The sequence below is a fragment of the Dendropsophus ebraccatus genome, chromosome 2, assembly GCF_027789765.1.
Source record: "Dendropsophus ebraccatus isolate aDenEbr1 chromosome 2, aDenEbr1.pat, whole genome shotgun sequence".
NCBI classification, from domain to species: domain Eukaryota; kingdom Metazoa; phylum Chordata; class Amphibia; order Anura; family Hylidae; genus Dendropsophus; species Dendropsophus ebraccatus.
Genome location: NC_091455.1, coordinates 211,718,535 through 211,744,886, shown reverse-complemented (window position 1 = coordinate 211,744,886; position 26,352 = coordinate 211,718,535). Strand labels below are relative to the sequence as shown.

The 26,352-nt window shown below is 47.6% G+C and overlaps 3 protein-coding genes across 3 annotated transcripts in view; 2 read left to right on the top strand and 1 right to left on the bottom strand.

The window, feature by feature from the left end:
• Positions 1 to 15,426, bottom strand: part of SGCE (sarcoglycan epsilon) — a 51,575-nt gene extending 36,149 nt beyond the window's left edge. Inside the window, exon 1 of the mRNA XM_069959410.1 lies at positions 15,392 to 15,426. The gene's annotated coding sequence lies outside the window, so the exon portion shown is untranslated. The remainder of the gene's footprint in view (positions 1 to 15,391) is intronic.
• On the top strand, positions 4,880 to 6,930 carry LOC138784225 (uncharacterized). Its single transcript, XM_069959731.1, has 2 exons — positions 4,880 to 5,733; positions 6,615 to 6,930. Exons 1-2 carry the CDS (start codon positions 4,880 to 4,882, stop codon positions 6,928 to 6,930), a joined length of 1,170 nt encoding a protein of 389 aa, XP_069815832.1.
• A 5,877-nt stretch (positions 15,427 to 21,303) lies between the features above and the next one.
• Positions 21,304 to 26,352, top strand: part of PPP1R9A (protein phosphatase 1 regulatory subunit 9A) — a 145,032-nt gene continuing 139,983 nt past the window's right edge. Inside the window, exon 1 of the mRNA XM_069959403.1 lies at positions 21,304 to 21,381. The gene's annotated coding sequence lies outside the window, so the exon portion shown is untranslated. The remainder of the gene's footprint in view (positions 21,382 to 26,352) is intronic.

The window sequence follows — 26,352 nt, the reverse complement described above, 5'->3', positions numbered from 1 at the left end:
CCTTCATCTCTTTCCCTCCTTCCTCCACCTCCCTGCATGTCCCCCTCTTCTCCTCTGTCATGGCCATTGACAATGTTCTCTCTCAGCCTCTGCAGATTCCTGGAGACTGGGGAGGAATAAGACTGAAGCGTCTGCAGACTCATTTATAGTAGAAGCCGCACAATGCGGATGAGGGGGCGCACTGTGAGCCCCCCGAGACTAAGGGGAGGGAGGGAGGGACCGACTATAGAAGCTTCGCTTCATGCTCTTTTTTTTTCTCCTTCTTGTTTTTCATGTATTTTTTTTAATTTTTGCTAAATTTGTATTTGTTTTTTTACATTTTTTTTAAATTTAATAATACAAACATTTTTGCTCCTTTAGATTTCAGAGGGAGGAGGAGCGATTCTTTATCCCATCTGTTAGAGTATTGGGGCAGCAGGACCTCACAGTGTGTATATATAATTTCTGAGAATAGAAGAACCCCGATGGGATTGATAAAAAAGACATCGCTGCAATATGAAATATTTACGGTTATAGCCGGGATCCGTGATTGTGAACAATGGCGTCTGTTAGACCCGGATGGATTATGATGGGTGCATGGAGGGTCTCTTATGGTTTGGCTGCCTGCTGACCTGATGTCATGTCTGATGGAATTATCGAAAGAGTCAGAGAGGGGACAGAGGCTTTGGCTTATTTCACTCCCACACTTTGTTTATTTCATTACCAAATCACTGGTACAAAAGCTGCCCCCACTCTGAACTTCATCCTACTCCACCCCACTTCTCCATAAAAATGCTCCTACTTCACCCAAGTTCCCTCACACTACCAATGGACTCCACCCATTTACACCCCCACTCAATCCATGGTTACTTCCAATCCATTGACATCCCCCACTCCACCCATGGACACCCCCAATCCATCCATGAACACCTCCACTCAATCCATAGACACCCCCTCTTCACCCATTTACATCCACACTCGATCCATGATTACCCCCAATCCAAGGACATCCCCCACTCCACCCATGGACACCCCCACACAATCCAAGGACATCCCCCACTCCACCTATGGACACCCCCACACAATCCAAGGACATCCCTACTCCACCCATGGACACCCCCACACAATCCAAGGACATCCCTACTCCACCCATGGACACCCCCACACAATCCAAGGACATCCCTACTCCACCCATGGACACCCCCACACAATCCAAGGACATCCCTACTCCACCCATGCACATCCCCACACAATCCAAGGACATCCCCCACTCCACCCATGGACACCCCCACACAATCCAAGGACATCCTTACTCCACCCATGGACACCCCCACACAATACAAGGACATCCCTACTCCACCCATGGACACCCCCAAACAATACAAGGACCTCTCCCATTCCACCCATGAACACCCCCACACAATACAAGGACCTCTCCCATTCTACCCATGGACACCCCCACACAATACAAGGACACCCCCCCACACGCTGCATCCATGGACACCCACACCTCCACTTAATCCATGGACACTTCCACTCTACCCATGGACACCCCTCACACAGTCCAAAGACATCCCCCATGCCCACACTCCCACTCCACCCATAGACAACCCCCCACTTCACCTATAGACAACCCCCACTAAATCTGTAGATACCCCCACTTCACCCATGGACCACCCCCACTAAATCTATGGATACCCCCTCTCCACCCATTGACACCTCCCCCCCCCCCACTCAATCTATGGACTACTCCACCCACTCACTCTACTCACCCCACTCCACATTACTAGAATGTGTAACTTCCTGCCAGAAGGGGATACATTAGGATGCTGTACATATGGCGGCCTGTACAGACGGGAACTGAGTGACAGAACTATGCGACTAGTGTTATCATGAATCTCTGTGGTTTCATTACGTTTTAGTATCCACTACAACAGTCCGAGCCATCCGTCATGTTTCGGCACACAACCTGTCATGTGTCAGCACCATAGTGGATTTATATAATCAATTATCTATTATATCGGCCATTAGTCGACCCTTTGGCCCTTTCTAAGCGCTGACCATGAGACAAGGGGGAGTGAAGCCATTGCCATAACAACCATTCAGCTCTGTGCAGTCGTTTTTGGACGTCCATTGGAAACTGAAAGCAGCTATCTGATTGGTCTATAGAACACAGGGCTATAGAACACAGCAATCACTGAACTCAGGAAGATCAATGAAAAAATTCCAATGAAGTACTCAATCAAGAGGCTCCATTGATGCCCCCTAAAACTTTAAATATGCAAAAAAGGAGTCCGTGGAGCCTCAAAACATGGGATAGCGAGATAGCCACGGGGCACCTCCAGATGGAGAGAGCACCACACCGCCCTGATAGGTAGCCCCTTAAGTCCCACTTGGTTGTGAGTATTGGAACATAAATAGGGAAACACCAAGGTGGCCCCTTTTGTGTCTAACTTGGTTGCGAGTATTGCGACATGACAAGGGTTTACCAAGGCAGGCATCCATCCACCCACAGACAGCTGTTTCGGGGTATTTGCCCCTCGTCAGTGTGAAACAGGATTCTGGCTAGTTGGGGCAATGCCAAATCGCCCTGCTGCCTGTAAAGGGATTGTTCAGAATTTTTTTATTTCAAATCAACTGCCAGAAAGTGTCAGAGAAAATCTCCAGTCTTCCAGTACTTATCAGCTGCTGTATGTCTTGCAGGAAGTGGTGTATTCTCTCCAGTCTGACATAGTGCTCTCTGCTGCCACCTCTGTCCATGTCAGGAACTGTCCAGAGCAGGAGAGGTTTTCTATGGGAATTTGCTGCTGCTCTGGACAGTTCCTGACATGGACAGAGGTGGCAGCAGAGAGCACTGTATCAGACTGGAGAGATACACCACTTCCCACATGACATACAGCAGCCGATAAGTACTGGAAGACTGGATACTTTTTTTTTTTTTAAATAGAATTACAAATCTCTGGCACTTTCTGGGACCAGTTGATATGAAAGAAATGTTTTGGGGGGTGAACTACCCCTTTAAGGGTACGTTCACACCTACCCAATCCACAGCGGATTTGACGCTGCGAGTTAGCAGCGAAATCTGCTGCGGATCCAGTACTGTGAATTTGAATGGGTCCCATACACGCAGCGGATCGCTGTGTGTATGGGACCCAGCCCCTTTAACCTCCGCGCCGCCAGCCGAAAGCCTGCCCGCCCGCAGCCCCCCCCTCTGCCCCGCACCGCCTGCCACCCCAAGCACACATTACCAGCTGCGGCTGTGTAAAGCTCCCAGGTCCCTTCACTCTCCTTCAGCCAATCAGTGCACGGCAGTCCTGATTGGCTGAAGAGGAGCGAGGGGAGTCGGGAGCCTGAATCAAGCCGCGGCTGGTAATGTGTGCTTGGGGCGGCAGGCGGTGCGGGGCACATGGGGGGCTGCGGGCGGGCAGGCCTTAAACCGGCGGCGCAGGGGTTAAAGGGGCCGGGTCCCATCCATGCAGCGATCCGCTGCGTGTATGGGACCCATTCAGATTCGCAGTACTGGATCCGCAGCGGATTTCGCTATCTTGCAGCGTCAAATTCGCTGCGGATCTGGTAGGTGTGATCGTACCCTAAATCAATCGATTGCTGTTCTAGATGAGTGTAATGCGTATGTATTACATTGATCTATTAGATTGGCCCTCTGCTGGTACGGTCTGGTGTAGGCCGAGCAGTCATGTTATGCAAAAGAAGAGCCCATGGAGCCTCATTGAAGAGTCTCAAAACACGGGACTAGCCAGATATTTCTCCGGGAAAAGCAGCCGGCAGTGTTGTCGTTTGGCTGGTCTTCCTGAGTTCAGCAATCTGTTTCTCGTAGAGCAGTCATGTTAGGCCTTGCAGAGCTCAGTGCTCTGCTAATACGGTCTGCTGTAGGCTGAGCAGTCATGTTAGGCCTTGCAGAGCTCAGTGCTCTGCTAATACGGTCTGCAGTAGGCTGAGCAGTCATGTTAGGCCTTGCAGAGTTCTTGGGCCTCCATGCCGGCAGGAATGGTTGCTGGAGTCTATGAAAATCAGAGCTGGTGTAGATTTCAGCGATGGAGCCCGGGCAGCTCTGGATTTTACCGGGGGCTTGTGTGGAAGAGTTAGGACCGGCTCTGCTGCATCTCGCTATCACTGCCGCTGTCCTTTGTTCCTTTATTTTTATGCTTTGTGATTTATTGTTGTGTATTAGAAGAATCGCTGTTACATATTTACACACCTCTAAATCGTCATCTGCGACATCAGTATAAGATATTTATACAGGAGCCGAACACGCCGTTGGATTCTCCGTTCCGCAAATCTTCAGGGACTCATTAGTGAACCATTAAAATGAATCAGGAAGAGGCACAAATCCGGAGAGAGGCGGCTGAGAGCCAGAAGTGACTGATAGAATGCTTCATTGTGTTATCAGGCGCCTCTATAAAGAGCCCCACACCACCATCATCATCACTACGACCACCACCACCATCATCATCCCTATCATCACCACCATCATCACTATGACCACCACCATCATCATCACTATGATCACCACCATCATCATCACTACGACCACCACCACCACCATCATCCCTATCATCACCACCATCATCACTATGACCACCACCATCATCATCACTATGATCACCACCATCATCATCACTACGACCACCACCACCACCATCATCCCTATCATCACCACCATCATCACTATGACCACCACCATCATTATCACTATGATCACCACCATCATCATCACTACGACCACCACCACCATCATCATCACTATCATCACCACCATCACTACTACTATCAACATCACCACCATCATCATCATCACCATTATCATCATCACCATCATCATTACTACTATCAATATCACCACTACCACCATCATCATGACTAGAGATGATCGCTAATGTAAATGAAGCAAGGTTCTTTGTTTGATCTGCGCTCTGCTCATCAAGCCGCCCTTCCAAGATGCCTGGAAATGCTGGATCCAATCCTGGGAAACTTCTCCCTGTTTCCCAGGATTGGATTCAGCTTTTCTCCGGCACCCAAGGAGGAGCGGCAAGGAGCGGAGCAGCACTGCAAGGCCGATGGCTTGATGAGCGAAGCGCACATCAAACTATACTCATGTCTAACCATCATCACCACCATAATCACCACCATCATCATGATCATCATCACTACTACTATCAACATCACCACCATCATCATCACCATTATCATCATCACTACCATTATTATCATCACTTCTACTATCAACATCACCATCATCATCACCACCACTACCACCATCATCATCATCATCATCACCACCAATATCATCACCATTATAATCACCATCACTATTACCACCACCATCATCATCATCATCATCATAATCACCACCAATATCATCACCATTATAATTACCATCACTATTACCACCACCAGCATCATTCCCATTATCAACACTACGATCATAACCACCAGCACCACCATCATCATCATCATCACCACCACCACCACCATCACTACGATCATCATCACCATCATCATTACCAGCAGCACTACCACCATCAACATCATCATGATCTTCATCACCATCATCGCTAACATCCACATCATCATCACCATTATTACATCTCCTTCATCACCATCGTCATCATCACCATCTCCTTTATCACCACCACTATCGTCACTACAATCACCATCATCACCGCCATCGTCATCATCACTATCACCACCACCATCATCATCACTATCATCACTAGAGATGAGTGAATCGCTCATGTAAATGAAGCAAAGTGCTTCCTTTGATCTGCTCTCCAGTTATGAAGCCGTCAGCCTTTCAGCACTGCTCTGCTCCCTGCCAGTCCTCCCAAGATGCTGGGAAAAGCTGGATCCAATCCTGGGAAACTTCTCCCAGTTTCCCAGGATTGGATCCAGCTTTTCCTTGGCACCTGGGGTGGAGCGGCAGGGAGAGGAGCAGCACTGCAAGGCCAAAGCTCATGTCTAATCATTACTATTACCACCACCATAATCTGCATCATCATTACCATAACCATCATCATCACCGTCACCATCATCACAACCATCATCACAACCACCATCAGCATCACCACCACCATTATCATTGTCACCATCATCACAACCACTATCATCATCACCACCACCATCATCATCGTCACCATCATCACAACCACTATCATCATTAACATCACCATCATCATCATCACCACCGTCATCATCATCACCATCATCACCGCCACCACCATCATCATCATCACCATCATCACCACAATCATCATCACCACTGTCATCATCATCACCATCATCATCATCATCATCACCACCACCGTCATCATCACCACCATTATCATTGTCACCATGATCACAACCACTATTATCACCACCACCATCATCATCGTCACCATCATCACAACCACTATCAACATTAACATCACCATCATCATCATCACCACCGTCATCATCATTACCATCATCAACGCCACCACCATCATCATCATCACCATCATCACCACAATCATCATCATCATCACCACCACCGTCATCATCACCATCATCATCACTACCATCATCACCATTGTCATCACCACCACCACAATCACCATCACTATTAATACCACCATCATCATCATCGCCACTATCAGCATCACGATCATCACAACCAGCACCATCACCATCACTACGATCATCATCATCGCCAGCAGCAGCACTACCATCATCATTTCCAGCAGCACTACCACCATCAAAATCATCATCATCACCATCTCCTTCATCACCATCGTAATCATCACCACCATCATCACCACTACCATCATCATCACTATCACCACCATTATCAAAACCACCCCCATAACCACCATTGCTACCATTACTTCCACCATCTTCATCATCATCACCGGCATAACAATCACCACTATCATCATCATCATCATAAAGTTCCAAGAAACTAGAAACTCTTGAGTTGTCTTCTCTGTCACTTTGAGCAATTTGAGCCCTACCTAGAAAAGCCGAGTAACAATCAGTGCAGCCGGCAATACACCTAAGAACCTAAGAACGTCGGCTGCTGTTATATCAGCCATGCTTGTCTACCTAATAAAAGGCAACAGATACAAATAAAAAAGTTCCCTGCATCAACTCATCAAGGGTTTATCTACTATGTATAACATATCCATGTGTCCGGAGAGGCTTCCCGAGTCAGATAAACTGATAGCCTGTCCTTAAAGTGTCCTACATACATGAATGGCGACCAACCCTTTATACTCTACTTTACTTTCTCCCTTTGTTTCTGTGCCCCACCATTCACCACCCAGGCTGTAGCCCTAGCATGGCATGTCTGCTTATTGGGGGGGGGGGGGGGGTCCTATATAAGGAGACCACCTCCATGTAACCGAATGTAAAGTTTTCCAGATGAAACTCAATGTCAGTGGGAGAATCTGTGTTCCCTCTGCACTAGAATGTAAATGGGATTTCTCCACTAAAGTCAATGGGTCTCTATTGTTTAGTATGGAGATGCAGAATCCAGTCATTCTGGATTAAATTCTCAGTGTTATCTGACATAGGGAATGAGGGGAGTCAATCCCCACAGAATTGTATATCCTTTCACTGCAAAATAAAACTGGAATACACCTTTCATAGGTATGACTACAATGTCTACAAACTGTGGGCATCCCCTGGGAAGCAGGAAGCGGTGGGTGGCAAGGACCCAGATGCCAATGGTGGGGGATCAATCCAGTGAAGTTTAGTTGGCCAACTCCTTTGATAGTGAATGTTGAGCGCAGTACCTACTTTTGGCCACCAGATGTCACTGCAGTACATGCAGAGAATTACACTGTGTTATAGTCATCACTATAAACCTGAAGACAAGAACAATAGGGAGAAATAATAATAATTTAAAAGAAAAAAAATGATATTCCGGGAGGAATATTCCGAGGAAAAGAAAAATCCTTAAAATCCACCAAAATAAACGTCTTTGGTTCTGTGGTCGTGTCTAGTATATACTATAGGGATGAGTCATGAGATAATGGACGACCCGAATTCAGCAGCAATATCTCTGTCCCATATGTACAATAAGCAGATGGCGCACAAGTCACGGACGCGCGGTATAATTAGGGAATGGGATAATTTACATCTCCGAGCTGTCAGGATCCCAAATCATCCCTATTACTGTATCAGAAATAACAGGGTGCGTCTCACCCAACCAGATGTGTGCCAGGCAGCTGAAAGAGTGGTGGACGCAGCATGGGCCTCCTTCATCTCCAGCATCTAGATTCTTCTTTATATAATACTATACAGGGGGTTGGAATCCCTTTTTTCCATTGCCATGCAGAAAACACGCTGCCCCTGCTTGTGTGTTCTTAAAGGGGTACTCCAGTGGGGGGGGGGGGGGTGAAATGTTATCAGAAAGTTACATAGATTTGTAAATTACTTCTATTTAAAAATCTCCAGTCTTCTAGTACTTATCAGCTGCTGTAGGTCCTGCAGGAAGGGATGTATTCTCTCCAGTCTGACACAGTTCTCTCTGCTGCCACCTCTGTCCATGTCAGGAACTGTCCAGAGCAGGAGAGGTTTTCTATGAGGATTTGCTGCTGCTCTGGACAGTTCCTGACATGGACAGAGGTGGCAGCAGAGAGCACTGTGTCAGACTGGAAAGAATACATCCCTTCCTGCAGGACATACAGCAGCTAATAAGTACTGGAAGATATGAGTAATTTCTATACAATTCTATATAACTTTCTAATACCAGTTGATTTGAAAAAGAAAAAAAATCGCCAGAGTGCCCCTTTAACCGAGCGGCTGTCACTGTTTTCCTAACCCCGGATAACGTTCAATGATAGAACACGTCTGGCTGGAATATTTGCATAACGCAGACGAACGTCCCAACCCAAAAATATCAGTAGTGCGGCGGGGCAGGTTACCATGGCGTCCGCCATTTGTGTGTTGACATAAGTCAGATGTGTGAAGAGAGTGCGCAGAGAGATGGGGGGCCGATGGGCTGGACGGGGGCCAGACTGACCTCATCACTATTTACCTTCCAATCTTTCTGGAGGAATTTTGGAGACGTCTTCCAGACAACGTCCAGTGACGCCTAAGGCATGCAGGTATTTCTTCCCCAGTGTACCGCTATAGGAGAGTTGAGCCGCTTACAGTTTGTCATACTTTCCTAGCATACTGATGTGACTGTATTCAGGGGCGTAACTAGAAATGGCTGGGCCCCATAGCAAACCTTTGATTGGGGCCCCCCCCTACCCCAAATCCACCCCCACCCCTGACCGACCACTACGCCATCAACACACCCAGATCTACACAGGTTCTGTACTCCATATAAATTACAGTGCAGTTACATCAGGTGACTCACAGGGGACGTCTTCTCTGATCGGAGTTCTTCCCTTTTCATCATCTTCTCCATCTGTCCTGGGCCGTTATGAGAACTTCTCCGAGCCACGAATCCACAGAATCTGCCAGACAGACATATTAGGCTCCTCACACTGACACCATCCTCATCTGTATACAAACTGCACATCTGTAATGGCCCCTTTGTACCCTCTTTCAGTGAGTAGCCCTGACTCCTTGTATAGGAACATATATATATCCCTTATAGTATATGCCCCCCTCTGTGTAGACAGCTTATAGATTGCCCCTTGTTCAGTGCTCCGTATAGATGGCCCAATGTGCATCACCTATATCAGGGGTAGGGAACCTCGACTCTCCAGCTGTTGCAAAACTACAACTCCCATCATGCCTGGACAGCTAAAGCTGTAGTTTTGCAACAGCTGGAGAGCCGAGATTACTTCTGTGTAGTCCTCTTAGAGATGACCCTGTATGTTGTCCACTCCCCCATATAGCCCCCTTATGTTGTCCAGCCCCCATAAAGCCCCCTTATGATGTCCAGCCCCCCCCCCCGTATAGCTTCCAGTGTTGTCCATCCCCATCCCACATAGCCCCCAGTATTATGCATCCCCAGCCCCCACATAGCCCCCAGTATTGTGCATCCCCATCCCCCATATAGCCCCTAGTATTGTGCATCCCCCCACATAGCCCCCAGTATTGTGCATCCCCATCCCCCATATAGCCCCCAGTATTGTGCATCCCCATCCCCCATATAGCCCCCAGTATTGTGCATCCCCAGCCCCCACATAGCCCCCAGTATTGTGCATCCCCAGCCCCCACATAGCCCCCAGTATTGTGCATCCCCAGCCCCCACATAGCCCCCAGTATTGTGCATCCCCAGCCCCCACATAGCCCCCAGTATTGTGCATCCCCAGCCCCCACATAGCCCCCAGTATTGTGCATCCCCAGCCCCCACATAGCCCCCAGTATTGTGCATCCCCAGCCCCCACATAGCCCCCAGTATTGTGCATCCCCAGCCCCCACATAGCCCCCAGTATTGTCCATCCCCAGCCCCCATATAGCCCCCAGTATTGTGCATCCCCAGCCCCCACATAGCCCCCAGTATTGTGCATCCCCAGCCCCCACATAGCCCCCAGTATTGTGCATCCCCAGCCCCCATATAGCCCCCAGTATTGTGCATCCCCTTCCCCACATAGCCCCCAGTATTGTGCACCCCTAGTCCCCACATAGCCCCCAGTATTGTGCATCCCCAGCCCCCACATAGCCCCCAGTATTGTGCATCCCCAGCCCCCACATAGCCCCCAGTATTGTGCATCCCCAGCCCCCATATAGCCCCCAGTATTGTGCATCCCCAGCCCCCACATAGCCCCCAGTATTGTGCATCCCCAGCCCCCACATAGCCCCCAGTATTGTGCATCCCCAGCCCCCATATAGCCCCCAGTATTGTGCATCCTCAGCCCCCATATAGCCCCCAGTGTTGTGCATCCTCAGCCCCCATATAGCCCCCAGTGTTGTGCATCCTCAGCCCCCATATAGCCCCCAGTGTTGTGCATCCTCAGCCCCCATATAGCCCCCAGTATTGTGCATCCCCAGCCCCCACATAGCCCCCAGTATTGTGCATCCTCAGCCCCCATATAGCCCCCAGTGTTGTGCATCCTCAGCCCCCATATAGCCCCCAGTATTGTGCATCCCCAGCCCCCACATAGCCCCCAGTATTGTGCATCCCCAGCCCCCATATAGCCCCCAGTGTTGTGCATCCCCAGCCCCCATATAGCCCCCAGTTTTGTGCATCCTCAGCCCCCATATAGCCCCCAGTATTGTGCATCCCCAGCCCCCATATAGCCCCCAGTATTGTGCATCCCCTTCCCCACATAGCCCCCAGTATTGTGCATCCCCTTCCCCACATAGCCCCCAGTATTGTGCATCCCCAGCCCCCACATAGCCCCCAGTATTGTGCATCCCCAGCCCCCACATAGCCCCCAGTATTGTGCATCCTCAGCCCCCATATAGCCCCCAGTGTTGTGCATCCCCAGCCCCCATATAGCCCCCAGTGTTGTGCATCCTCAGCCCCCATATAGCCCCCAGTATTGTGCATCCCCATCCCCCACATAGCCCCCAGTATTGTGCATCCTCAGCCCCCATATAGCCCCCAGTATTGTGCATCCTCAGCCCCCATATAGCCCCCAGTGTTGTGCATCCTCAGCCCCCATATAGCCCCCAGTGTTGTGCATCCTCAGCCCCCATATAGCCCCCAGTGTTCCCCTCTGATAAAAATAAACAAAATACAACTCACCTAACCACACGCTCCCCCGTCGGTCGCCGGTCTCCTCTTCTCTCTTCCTCCGACCAATAAGCCGCTCCCTGCTGAAGTCCCAGGCAGCGCCATCACTGAGCTCAGGCTGCGCCCCGGTGGCTGGGACTTCCTGTACAGGGAACGCAAACCGGAAGTCCCAGCCGCCGCGGCGCTCAATGATGTCCCAGCCGCCGCGGGACTTCGGCAGGGAGCTGCTCATCGGGCGGGGGCCAGGCGGAAACTCTTGTGATCGCAAGCAAAACGCTGCTTGCGGTCACAAGAGTGATTGACAGCGCGGGAAGCCTATGGTTTCTCGCGCTGTCAATCACGACACTTAACACCCGGGAGGCCCGCTCGGCCCCCGGGTGCTTCAGACAGTCAGCTCTGGGGGGCCCAGGCCACGGGCCCCCTGGTGCCAGGGGCCCCGTAGCGGCCACTACGGCTGCTACGGCGGTAGGTCCGCCCCTGACTGTATTGGTAGGTCGGCTGGAGGGAAGGACTGGGCTGAATGCAGAGGCTGTGTGAGCTCCAAAGCAGCAGCAAATCCCCATAGAAAACCTCTCCTGCTCTGGACAGTTCCTGACATGGACAGAGGTGGCAGCAGAGAGCACTGTGTCAGACTGGGAAAAATACATTACTTCCTGCAGGACATACAGCAGCTGATAAGTACTGGAAGACTGGACATTTTTTAACAGAAGTAAATGACAAATCTATATAACTTTCTGAAAGCAGTCGATTTGAAAGAAAAAGATTTTCGCCAGAGTACCAATTCCCATGTAACACCTTGCACTTGATTGGGAGGTGAGGAGGACTGGATTCCGCCTGAATAATTCCCATTTACTTCTTATTATATTAAGATCTTCGGCCTCACGGAAGGAATCAGTGTTCTCCACCAAGATCCGAGGATGTTCGCTCCACGTATAATGTAGCTTTCCTAATGACGGGCCGATGACTTTGATGGCGGCAGATAAATGGGTTTTGAATGTGACATGAGGATTATCTGCCATTACAGAGGGATTCCGGGGATTATCTGCCTCCTAGAACAATATGGGAGGCCGGAATCTCATCGTTCCTGGTCTGTTCCTTGTAAATGGCAGAATATGTCACTGCCGCTAATCTCCCATTAGGGGCAATGAGGCTTTTAGGCACATGCTGCCGCTATCTACAGCAGCGGACTCCAACCTGGGCCTTTCCAGCTGGTGTAAAACTACAACTCCCAGCATGCCCTGATAGCTCATATTAAACTTCGAAACCTTTGGTCCACCGTAGTATACAATTCTGCAGCCCCCTCTATAGCCATATAGCGTGTGTCCATAGACTTCTTGTACAATAAACTTATGGAACACATAAAGCAGAAGGAACTCAGGCTAAAGTGGAAGGATTTGTTATGGGTGGAGTTACCCTTTAAGTGACAGTGCTGTACCACATATGACCACTAGAAGGAACTAACGCTGTACAGTGAGACTTTTAACCTAAACCAGAGATGGACGAGGGATACAAAGTTTAGGATACAGATGTGTTATAGGAATGGCTATAGTAAAGAAACATGCCAGAAGGATACATTATAGAACATTTAAAGGGGTATTACGGAGAAGCATTGTATAGTCACTTGTGTCAGAGAGTTATAAACATTTGTGAATTACTTCTATTTAATAAACTCAAGTCTTCCAGTACTTATCAGCTGCTGTATGTCCTGCAGGAAGTGGTATATTCTCCCCAGTCTGACACAGTGCTCTCTGCTGCCACCTCTGTCCATGTCAGGAACTGTCCAGAGCAGAAAAGGTTTTCTATCGGGATTTTTCCACTGCATGTATAACATACCTAAATAAGATACCTATATAACATACCTATTAGAGATGAGAGAATTCGATTCGATCGAGTAAGTATTCGATCGAATATTGCGGTATTTAAAAGTTTCTAATACAATCGAGTAGTGTGTTGAATGCGCGGCAAACATTCTAAAGCCCTCCCATCGCACTTGGCGCATTTTTTAATCCAATCACCATGCAGGGAGGCCGTGAGGGACCCTAGGAGTACGCACACAGCGCGAAAACTGCGTATACCCTCATTGGATGGCTGAACCACATGACCTCAAATCTTAAATACATGCCTCCCGCCTCTCGACCGTAGATGCGCTTTCAACCTAGTCAGGGAGAGTTACTCGAGCAGGGAGAGATAGGTTTTAGTAGCGTTTTGGTCAGGCAGGATTACTACTGAACCCAAAAGTACTTTTCAGGGCTAATATCCATAGAAAAAGTCATCTCTGGAGTCTGCATCCAAAGCTCTTCTCAGTGCTAAGACATAGATGATATAACAGCAGCATCAGCAGCAGCAGCAGGTGTATTCATTCCAGTACCCTGTGTGTACAAGTCACTTATAGTGTCCCTGGTTTACCCCACTAAGGGCACGTAAACCTTATACCTATTGTGCCAGTAGCCCAGTAAAAGGCACGTGATACATATTGTGCCAGTAACGTTCGTACAGCATGATGCGCGATACGTGCGAATAACATGACGCTCTACAGACCCACATTGGAATCATGTATGTAACGCTGCGCAAGAAATACGAACGAAATGTGTGAACATTGCTGTAAAGCGTTAGAAAATATTTCTCCTTCGCAACTGCGGAGAGCGGCATTATACTGCAATTTTGGGGTGTTGGGTGCACCCAGGCATGCTCCCCCTAATGTCCCAGTGTCATTCCGGAGGTGTTGGCATCATTTAGGGAGGTCCCATGGGGGACTTAGTGACTTCCAAGTGGTCGAATTTTGATTTCCAAGTGAGAGAATTTTTTTCCCCTATAGACTATAATGGGATCGAATATTCGTTCGAATAGTGGAATCTCAGTGCCTATTCGATTTGAATTCTCGAAAGTCGAATATTTCACTACTCGCTCATCTCTAATAGCTATATAACATACCCCTATAACATACCTATATGACATACCTATATAACATACCTATATGACATACCTATATAACATACCAATATGACATAAGTATATAACATACCTATATAAGATACCTACAGTATATAACATACCTATATAAGATACCTATATAACATACCTATATAACATATCTATATGACATACCTATATAACTTACCTATATAACATACAGTACCTATATAACATACCTGTATGAGATACCTATATAAGATACCTACAGTATATAACATACCTGTATGAGATACCTATATAAGATACTTACAGTATATAACATACCTGTATGAGATACCTATATAACATACCTATATAACATATCTATATGACATACCTATATAACATACAGTACCTATATAACTTACCTATATAACATACAGTACCTATATAACATACCTATATAACATACCTATATGACATACCTATATAACATACCTATATAACATACAGTACCTATATAACATACCTATATAACATACAGTACCTATATAACATACCTATATGACATACCTATATAACATACCTATATGACATACCTATATAACATACCTATATAACATACAGTACCTATATAACATACCTATATGACATACCTATATAACATACCTATATGACATACCTATATAACATACCTATATAACATACCTATATAACATACCTATATGACATACCTATATAACATACCTATATAACATACAGTACCTATATAACATATCTATATAACATACCTATATGACATACCTATATAACATACAGTACCTATATAACATACCTATATAACATACCTATATAACATATCTATATAACGTATCTATATGACATAGCTATATAACTTACCTATATGACAAACCTTTACAGCTCCCTCCTGGGTGCACCTCAGTGACTTCCTAGCCAGTTTCTATTGATTCCAGACCTGCTGATTGTCAGATTCTTATATTGTGGTTAATCATTACAGACTGAGAAGATTAAGGAAGATGTGCCAGTACGGCTATAAAGCTTCATGTTTTGTAGTATTCCTGCCCCAGGCTCTTAGGCCTTACCATTGTATTAGAGGGGTTAGTCTGGTATTGCAGCATTGTATATAAAATAAGACTATCTCCCCTAGATATATAAGTTAGTAACATAGTGTAACAACTTATAGTTCTGGCTTCAGCCCAGTTCTATGTCATTCACCCTAAACAGGAAGTGGAAAATAGAAGAACTACACAATGTGTATTGTCTCTAGTTGCCAGATTCCTCCCTCCATCATCCTCTGATTTCAGTTGTGACTTGACTGGATCTTGGGTCTAAGCTCTAGCCCCACCCCCTGAGTGATGTCACCATCTCTGACCAGTCCCTCCAGCCTACATCATCATATCAATGTTGTTCATAGCTTTATTACAGCATGTTGCCTTGTTTAGAATGATGCTACAGCAAGAGCAGACAGGGAGTGAAAGCAGCAGGTGCTTCAACCTCACCGGTGCAAAAGTCTGCAGTGAAATTAGATGTTCTGCAACAGCTTTGGCAGTGGAACTGGCAGGAGTGCTGTGGGAGGGTGAGGGGACTGTGACTAAGAGATGAGGGAAAGCAATGCATTCTGGGAATTGTAGTACCGGGTAACTGCTTAACCAGGGAGTACAGAACCAAGACCTCAGAACAAATAGATATTTGGCGGTTTGAGAACTAAGACACACAGGTAAGTAATGCTATAAGATTCTGCAGCTTGTGTATTTTTTTTTTTACCTGATGTCGAAATACCCGTTTTAGGCCCCGTTCCCACTGAGCAAAGCTAGCGGAATTCCGCGACGGAATTGTCCGCCGCGGAATGCCGTTAGCCTCCCGCTCATAATGGGACTCTATGGGAGGCGCGCGCTCCTGCCCTGTCCGCGCTGAAGAATGAACATGTTCATTCTTCAGCGCGTATAGAGCAGCAGCGCGCGCCTCCCATAGAGTCCCATTATGAGCGGGAGGCTAACGGCATTCCGCGGCGGACAATTCCGTCGCGGAATTCCGCTAGCTTTGCTCAGTGGGAACGGGGCCTAAAGAAGAAGTCCAGCGAAAATTTTGATTAATGTATTGTATTGCCTCCCAAAAGTTATACAAATCCCCAATTTACACTTATTATGGAAAATGCACAGAAAGTGCTTTTCTCCCTTGACTTACTACTGCATCAAGGCTTTCTTTACTGGATAACATGGTGATGTCACTTTCTAAATATAATGGTGATGTCACTTCCTGCATAACATGGTGATGTCACTTTCTGAATATAATTGTGATGTCACTTCCTGCATAACATGGTGATGTCACTTCCTGCATAACATGGTGATGTCACTTCCTGGATAACATGGTGATGTCACTTTCTGAATATAATAGTGATGTCACTTCCTGCATAACATGGTGATGTCACTTCCTGGATAACATGGTTTTGCCACTTCCTCGATAACATGGTGATGTCACTTCCTCCATAACATGGTGATGTCACTTCCGTGATAACATGGTGATGTCACTTCCTGCATAACATGGTGATGTCACTTTCTGGATATAATGGTGATGTCACTTCCTGGATAACATGGTGATGTCACTTCCTGGATAACATGGTGATGTCACTTCCGTGATAACATGGTGATGTCACTTCCTGGATAACATGGTGATGTCACTTCCTGGATAACATGGTGATGTCACTTCCTGCATAACATGGTGATGTCACTTCCTGGATAACATGGTGATGTCACTTCCTGGATAACATGGTGATGTCACTTTCTGGATATAATGGTGATGTCACTTCCTGGATAACATGGTGATGTCACTTCCTGGATAACATGGTGATGTCACTTCCTGGATAACATGGTGATGTCACTTCCTCGATAACATGGTGATGTCATCGGCAGCCACAGCCTGCACAGCTCTGAGAGTTGGGTCATGACATCACCATTTAATCCAGGAAGTGACATCACCATGTTATCCAGTAAGTGACATCACCATGTTATCCAGGAAGGGACATCACCATTTTATCCAGGAAGTGACATCACCATGTTAATCAGGAAGTGACATCACCATGGTATCCAGGAAGTGACATCACCATGTTAATCAGGAAGTGACATCACCATGGTATCCAGGAAGTGACATCACCATGTTATCTAGGAATTGGAGCCTTGATGCAGTAGTAAGTGCAGGGGAAAAGCACTTTATTAGCATTTACCGTAAAAAGTGTATATTGGGTACTTGTATAACTTTTGGGGGGCAATACAATACTTTAATAAAAATTTTCACAAGACTTCTCCTTTAAATTCTATGCTGCAAAGGCTCTAGACATCTTTGTAGCTGGAGTTGGGTGAGCACTGCAAATGAAAGTGTCCGTGACAGTGACAGCGACCATGCGCGGCCGCGATTAAAGAGACTTTGTGATACAATTTTCTCTTTGTTCGGGTGCCCTATTACATCAGCACGAGCCTAAGAAAGTGCTGCCGTGCTAAGGAGGAAAAGTTACAGTCAGGGACAGAACACATAGCTCACATTTCTAAATAAAGGAATATAAAGTCCCTATTGTGACTGTCCCGAAACGGCATAAATATTCATCGACTTATCTCTTGAAAGCTGTAAACGTTGTGGTGAGGCCGCCTTCCAGCTCGGGACTGCAGATGTATCGGATTGCTGCGCGGTACAGGGATGACCTGCCGCCCTTGACAAGCCTGCTGCCCAGGGTGACGCTCTCCTATCCTGCTTTATAAGCAGCTTCAATGTGCTCTCTGATCTCTCCGGCCTTTGATAGCGGCTTTTTATTGCCAGTGGTAATAGGTGCTAACAATATCTTCCCCTTTGTAAGCAGAAAGCCAGATGCCTTCTTAGAGGGTTTTCTCCCTCCATAAACACCAGATCCTAAAAGCCCTTCACATACAGGGATTCCTACAAACTTACATCTGGGTTAAACTTCTTTATTGACTTTGTTTAAGTTGAACAGTTTTGATTCATTTTACATTATTATAAGTAATTTTACTCTTAAAGGGGTCTTTTTAGGACATGCTTGACAATAAGTATATCCTCTGTGGTATTAACATCAATAGTCCTGATCAGGGAGCTCTCCTAGGATGGCATGGAAAGGGACTGGTCCAGATTTATTGTGCACATAGGTTATGTAAAGCCAGGCCCTCACTTCCTGTGTTCTGTCCTGATCTTACTGTTACTAGAGATGAGCGAACTTGCCGGATTTCTGGTTCGAACCAGAAATCCGGCAAGTTCGCTAATCTCTAACTGTTACTAGAGACAGAATTGCCCTGACAACAGGCAGTGGACTGCAGATTGCAGTGAAGGGAGGAACTTAGGGGGACATTTATGAAGACTGGTGTACTTGTCTTAAAGGGGTTATCCAGTGCTACAAAAACATGGCCACTTTTCCCCCTACTGTTGTCTCCAGTTAAGGTGCGGTTTGCAATTAAGCTCCATTTACTTCAATAGAACTGAGTTTCAAAACCCCACCCAATATGGAGACAACAGTAGGGCGAAAGTGGCCATGTTTTTGTAGCGCTGGATAACCCCTTTAAAGGAGAAGTCCGTGGACTTTGAAAATCTGTTAGCCGGCAGGTGCAGGGGGAAATTTGATAATGAGTAGGCACCTACCTCTCCCCATGCCTTCTGTGAGCCGCAGGACCAGCCTCAGGACCCAAGGCATTCTCCCCAAGAGTTGTAAAGACGTCACCACTCAGCTGGGTCATGATGCATACACCCTGGAGATCCCAGAGTCTGGCGGGGGTCCCGAGGCTGGTCCCGTAACTCACCGCGGGCACGGGGAGAGGAAAGTTCGTACTTGTTATGAAATTCCCCCCCTGCCCCCTTTCCTTTAAGTAAAGCCCCACCCCCTTTTCCCCAGACAAATTTACTAAGAGGCGCATGCCTAGTAAACACAGCCGGCCCAGCGCCAGGCAGAGGCTCTACTCGACAAATCTAACGGGTGTAAATTTGTATCATGATTTACGCCTAAATCATGATAAATCTGGCGCAGGAGGAGGCCGTGCCTCCTCCCCACCTTGCCGCACCCGCCACCCCTCCCCCCTGCTGGCCGAGATATGGCTGTGACTTCTCCCTGGTGTACACCCCAGCAACAGCCTTCATAAATCTCCCCCTAAGGCCCCCTACCACCAGACGATTATCGTTCAGATTATCGTTAAATTGTTCGAATCTAAACGATAATCGTTCAGTTGAAATGCAGTTAACGATTAACGACTGAACGAGAAATCGTTGATCGCTTTATAAGACCTGGACCTATTTTTATTGTTGCTTGTTCGCAAAACGTTCACAAATCGTTCGCATTGAATAAGACATCGTTCGGTCGTTCGCAATAGATACGAACGCAATAGCGAATAAATAGCGAAGAAAAAAACGATCGCAATTACGATCATAAGTAACGATTATCGTTCCATGGAAATGACTGAACGTTTTCAGGTCTTTCACAATAGCGGTCGTTTCAGATTGTTAATTGTTAACGATTATGCAAACAATAATCGTCCGGTGGAATAGGGCCCTTATGGTACTTTTACACGGGACGATTGATCGTTCGTTTTTGCGCGATAACGGTTGAATTCGAACGATAATCGTACGTGTAAACGCAGCGAACGATCAAACGACCAGCAAAAAATCATTCATTTTGATCTTTCAACATGTTCTTAAATCATCGTTGATCGTTCGCAAAAAATTCGCAGATCGTTCCGTGTAAACATTCTTTCAGCGATTTCACCTATGTGTGAGATAGGCTTAAACGATCGCAAAACGATCGCATAGCGAATTTTCCGTACAATCGTTCCGTCTAAATGCTGATAGTTATAAAAAAACATCGTTCATTCAAGATCGTTAATCGTGCGATCGGGCGAATTATCGCACCGTGTAAAAGTACCATTAGACTTTAGAGCTGTTTTTCTGGGGTTTTGGAAACTGAAGCATAGACTAGCGGATGTATCGTGGCCCTTACATAGGAAAGCGTATTCAGGCAATGGATTCACTTTAGTTTTATTTGGAAACTGTAGAGCACAAATTACAATTGGCAAAAAGTGGTAATTGTCGATCACCCCCCCTGCACACTGTATCCAAGCCATGGTTATAATTAGGAGCCCGTAGTCCTTTACATGCAAATTATTAGGTGGCCCCCCTGCCACTGTGCAGCTGCATCCACAGTATGTTCTTCTCTTGGATCATGATCATTTATTCTAATCAACTGATGTCAGAAACTTATACAGATATGTAAATTACTTTAAAAATTATCAGCTGCTGTATGTCCTGCAGGAAGTGGTGTATTCTCTCCAGCCTGACACAGTGCTCTCTGCTGCCACCTCTGTCCATGTCAGGAACTGTCCAGAGCAGCAGCAAATCCCCAAAGAAAACCTCTCCTGCTCTGGACAGTTCCTGACAGAGCACAGTGTCAGACAGGAAGGAATACACCACTTCATGCAGGACATACAGCAGCTGCTAAGTACTGGAAGACTTTAATAGAAGTAATTTACAAATTTGTACAACTTTTTGACACCAGTTGATTTGAAAACCGGAGAACCCCTTGAAAAAATCGAGTCCCCCGCCCCTAAAAACCTTCTCCGCCCCACAGTCATAAATCTATCATTGATGTTCTCAAACTAGCAATAACTTGCTGCAGAATCACTTTGAAGCCACGATGGTTGATCCCACATCTAGGCAAGTGAAGACTTGGTTCCCAAGCGCCGGCTGACATAATTGCTTCTTTTTGAGAAAATCTCCTGCTCACCGAGACCGGGATTAGGACTCGCCCGCAGCCGCCTATTATTGCAGAAAACGCTCACCAGAGAACGACATGAAGAAGACGACGACATCCAACCATTACATGACCACTGGTAAGTCATTACCTGGTATTCTGTACATGGCTGGCCGTCTTGTGTCGTGTGAAACACCTTCATCATCATCTGTCTTATCTACTGGAGCGCCACACTTCCTATGGGACATGCCATATATACTTATCAGCTGCTGTATGTCCTGCAGGAAGTGGTGTATTCTCTCTAGTCTGACACAGCGCTCTATGTCCATGTCAGGAACTGTCCAGATCAGCCGCAAATCCCCATAGAAACCTCTCCTAATCTGGACGGTTCCTGACATGGACAGAGGTGGCAGCAGAGAGCACTGTGTCAGACTGGAGAGAATACACCACTTCCTGCAGTACATACATCCAGAGTACCCCTGTCAAGTTATATTTGCTAGGTTTGGTTTGTGGTACACTAATTGTTGTATAAAAGCAGTGTGTTATGCAGGGCTTAAGGGCTCTTAGATAGTGTTCTACATGAGTTCTATGACTGTTTATTGTCATCGAGTTCTTAGGCTTCTTAAAGGATTGGACACTGACATAGGCTGTGAAGCTACGAGGTGACACTTGACAGACATCCTTCTTCCTTCTGGAGGAGAGCTAATTTACATACGTTTTCCCATGGAGCATTGCCTGTAATTCATTCTCTTCAATAAGAACCAGTGCACCCCTGAGCTTTCTAGTTAAATAAAATAATGATTGCAGTAACAGAGAGAATTCATTAGAGTGCTGCTTTATCCACATGATATCCGTTCTGTCTGCAAATAGGCCACGGGCTGATCTGGATGAGGCGTCTATGCAGGATGGGGGAAGATGGCTCAGAACTGGTGCACCGCCAAGCATCTGCCCACTGCAACCAGTTAGGCTTCTGCTCTTATTCCCTAAAGGGCCACTGATTATCACTGTTATCTAGCTTTCCGCTATTTATTTCAACTGGGGCAGGAGAAATGCAGCATTACATACTGGCCATGTAATGTATGGACATATCGGGTTCATCAAAATTAAAGGGTGGACCTGGAATATATAGGGTATCAATGTATTGGATTCTGATTAGTGATTAGATAGTGATCAGGTTCGGACAATATGCTCATACATGAGCAGGGACTCCTGTCAAAGACAGATGTCCCTGCTCCTGTACACTGAGCAGGCCATAGGTAATGGGAGATGTGTTAAGGGTAGAGATGAGCGAACCTGGAGTATGCTCAAGTCCATCTGAACCCGAACGTTCGGTACTTGATTAGCGGTGGCTGCTGAAGTTGGATAAAGCCCTAAGGCTATGTGGAAAACATGGATATAGTCATTGGCTGTATCCATGTTTTCCAGACAACCTTAGAGCTTTATCCAAGTTTAGCAGCCCCCGCTAATCAAATACCGAACGTTCGGGTTCGGATGGACTCGAACCCGAACCTGGTTCGCTCATCTCTAGTTAAGGGCCTTTTACACAGGCCGATTATCGGTTAGTCGCGTTGCTAGAAACACTCCTGCGGCTGATAATTTATAGTTGACGGCCACATATGTATCTAGGATATACAATATATATAGGATATGTGCTGTATACTTGTGTATACTTACCATCACCGCTGCTTGTGATCCGGCACATATCTCCTCCAGTCTGGCCGCCGGCTGTATCTTCAGGTCCCGCCTCCTCCAGAAACATTTACAGCCAGAGGAGGCGGGGCCTGAAGATACAGGAAGTGGACGGACTGGAGAAGACGTGACAGAACACAAGCAGCATGGATGGTAAGTATACACAAGTATACAGCACAGATATGCACATGTCCTATATGTACAGTAGATCCTAGATACATATCTGTGCTGTCAGTTTCCTGGGCTGCACAAACAAGCATGGTCAAGCATGGAGTATTCATGAGGGACCTCCTAATGTATTGAAATGGAAAGCTCTGGATTGTCTCAGTTACTCTTTGGTATAATCCATGTATGAGTTGGTGCTGTGAAATGCGGCGGTAACACGGAGCCCCTTCCCTACAATAGGCTTAGAATGGTCCCTAGGGGTGAGGCCTATTAATGCAATTCCCTAATTGTTCCATTCCATTGAGGCTGTGTTCACACATGCAGTAACGCAATGCAAATGCAATGTGAACGCATCATTGCTGCTGCTCTTTAGTAACGGGAATTGATTACTTAGTTAATCCCGGATATAACGTTACTATCTGACTCGATCCGAGGTATATAAGGAAAACAGGTGAGACTTCAATAATAAAGAAGATGGGAGAAGAACTAAATTTACTTAGAAGGACGTAAAATTAGGTCATCCCAACCTCAGATGAACTACAACACACAAGAGATTCTGCCGTCTCATTATTCATTTAATTCAAACTAGGCCAAAATCCATGTGTGAAAAAAATAAGTACCCCCCCCCCCTCCACACACATTTATCAACAGCTTGTAAAGCCGCCTCTAGCAGCAGTGACAGTAGTGATAGTCTGGCCTAGTGCAGCACAAGATGTAAATGCAGCCGTGGGTATACAGGTAGATGCACAACGGACAGCACAGAGATTTATGGGTGGTAAGAGGGAAGCCGTGATTTACCTGTGAGGAACCATGTGGATCATCTTCAGCATGCAGACTGGCTCAGCGTTCTCTCCCCCTCTTTTACCAAACACATCCTGTAATTTGTCCTATTCTAGTTGTTACCAGAGACATATTTCCCCTGACATCAGGCAGTGAACAGCGTAATGCACAAAAGTGAACTACATGGCGGCCATTGCCATTGGGATGATTGTCGTGTTGCATATGACCCAGATGGCCTCACATTTGATACTAGAATACTTTGGTATACTGTGGTTGACTCGAATGTGGAGCCCTCTCATCTCCTCACCACCCCTCTCATCTCCTCACCACCCCTCTCATCCCCTCACCACCCCTCTCATCTCCTCACCACCCCTCTCATCTCATCACCCCTCTCATCTCCTCACCACCCGTCTCATCCCCTCACCACCCCTCTCATCCCCTCACCACCCCTCTCATCTCCTCACCACCCCTCTCATCTCCTCACCACGCCTCTCATCTCCTCACTACCCTTCTTATCTCCTCACCACCCCTCTCATCTCCTCACCACCCCTCTCATCTCATCACCCCTCTCATCTCCTCACCACCCCTCTCATCCCCTCACCACCCCTCTCATCCCCTCACCACCCCTCTCATCTCCTAACCACCCTTCTTATCTCCTCACCACCCCTCTCATCTCCTCACCACCCCTCTCATCTCCTCATCACCCGTCTCATCCCCTCACCACCCCTCTCATCTCCTCACCACGCCTCTCATCTCCTCACTACCCTTCTCATCTCCTAACCACCCTTCTTATCTCCTCACCACCCCTCTCATCTCCTCACCACCCCTCTCATCTCCTCACCACCCCTCTCATCTCCTCACCACCCCTCTCATCTCCTCACCACCCCTCTCATCTCCTCACCACCCCTCTCATCTCCTCACCACCCCTCTCATCTCCTCACCACCCTTCTCATCTCGTCACCACCCTTCTTATCTCCTCACCACCCCTCTCATCTCCTCACCAACCCTCTCATCCCCTCACCACCCCTCTCATCCCCTCACCACCCTTCTCATCTCCTCACCACCCCTCTCGTCTCCTCACCACCCCTCTCATCCCCTCACCACCCTTCTCATCTCCTCACCACCCCTCTCATCCCCTCACCACCCCTCTCGTCTCCTCACCACCTCTCTCGTCCCCTCACCACCTCTCTCGTCCCCTCACCACCCCTCTCATCTCCTCACCACCCCTCTCATCCCCTCACCACCCCTCTCATCCCCTCACCACCCCTCTCGTCTCCTCACCACCCTTCTCGTCCCCTCACCACCCCTCTCATCTCCTCACCACCCCTCTCATCTCCTCACCAACCCTCTCATCTCCTCACCACCCTTCTCATCTCCTCACCACCCCTCTCGTCTCCTCACCACCCCTCTCATCCCCTCACCACCCTTCTCATCTCCTCACCACCCCTCTCATCCCCTCACCACCCCTCTCGTCTCCTCACCACCTCTCTCGTCCCCTCACCACCTCTCTCGTCCCCTCACCACCCCTCTCATCTCCTCACCACCCCTCTCATCTCCTCACCACCCCTCTCATCCCCTCACCACCCCTCTCATCTCCTCACCACCCTTCTCGTCCCCTCACCACCCTTCTCATCTCCTCACCACCCTTCTCATCTCCTCACCACCCCTCTCATCCCCTCACCACCCCTCTCGTCTCCTCACCACCTCTCTCGTCCCCTCACCACCCCTCTCATCTCCCCACCACCCCTCTCATCCCCTCACCACCCCTCTCATCCCCTCACCACCCCTCTCATCTCCTCACCACCCCTCTCATCCCCTCACCACCCCACTCATCTCACCAACCCTCTCATCTCCCCACCACCCCACTCATCTCACCAACCCTCATCTCCCCACCACCCCACTCATCTCACCACCCCTTCTTGTCCCCCACAACTCTTTATCACCTCAATACCCTTCCCATCACCACCTCTCTCATCACTTCAACACCTCTCTTATAATCTTGCAACCCCTATCATGAACTTGTTACCTCTCTCCTCAATACCCTGATCATCCTTTTACCACCCCTAACAGTACCTCACTACACCTCTAATCACCACACTACCTCTCTACTCACCTCTGGTCACTTTAATACCTCTCCCCTCACCTCATCACCTCTACCATCACCTCACTGTGCCTCTCAACACCTCACAATACCTCTACTTATCTGACCATCTGTACCTCACCCCCTGACAACAGGTATCACTGTACCTCCTCCCCTATCATCACCCCTCAACCACCTGCACCTCTTCCCGCATCACCCCACAAGCAGTACCACTGTACCTCTTCCCCTTATTACCCCTCTCCTCACCACCCCTGGTACCACATGCTCCCTCTCCTTATCACCTGTACCTTATCCCCCTCATCACCTGTACCTCACCCCCTGTACATTATCTCCTCATAAGCACCCCCTCCTCACCATCTGTACCTCATCCCCTTG

Bases quoted from the DNA above. Each gene is read 5' to 3' on its own strand.
- LOC138784225 (XM_069959731.1), top strand. From the start codon at position 4,880: ATGAAGCAAGGTTCTTTGTTTGATCTGCGCTCTGCTCATCAAGCCGCC. The intron at 5,734-6,614 runs GTAAATGAAGCA...CGCCACTATCAG, and splicing joins GAGATGAGTGAATCGCTCAT to CATCACGATCATCACAACCA.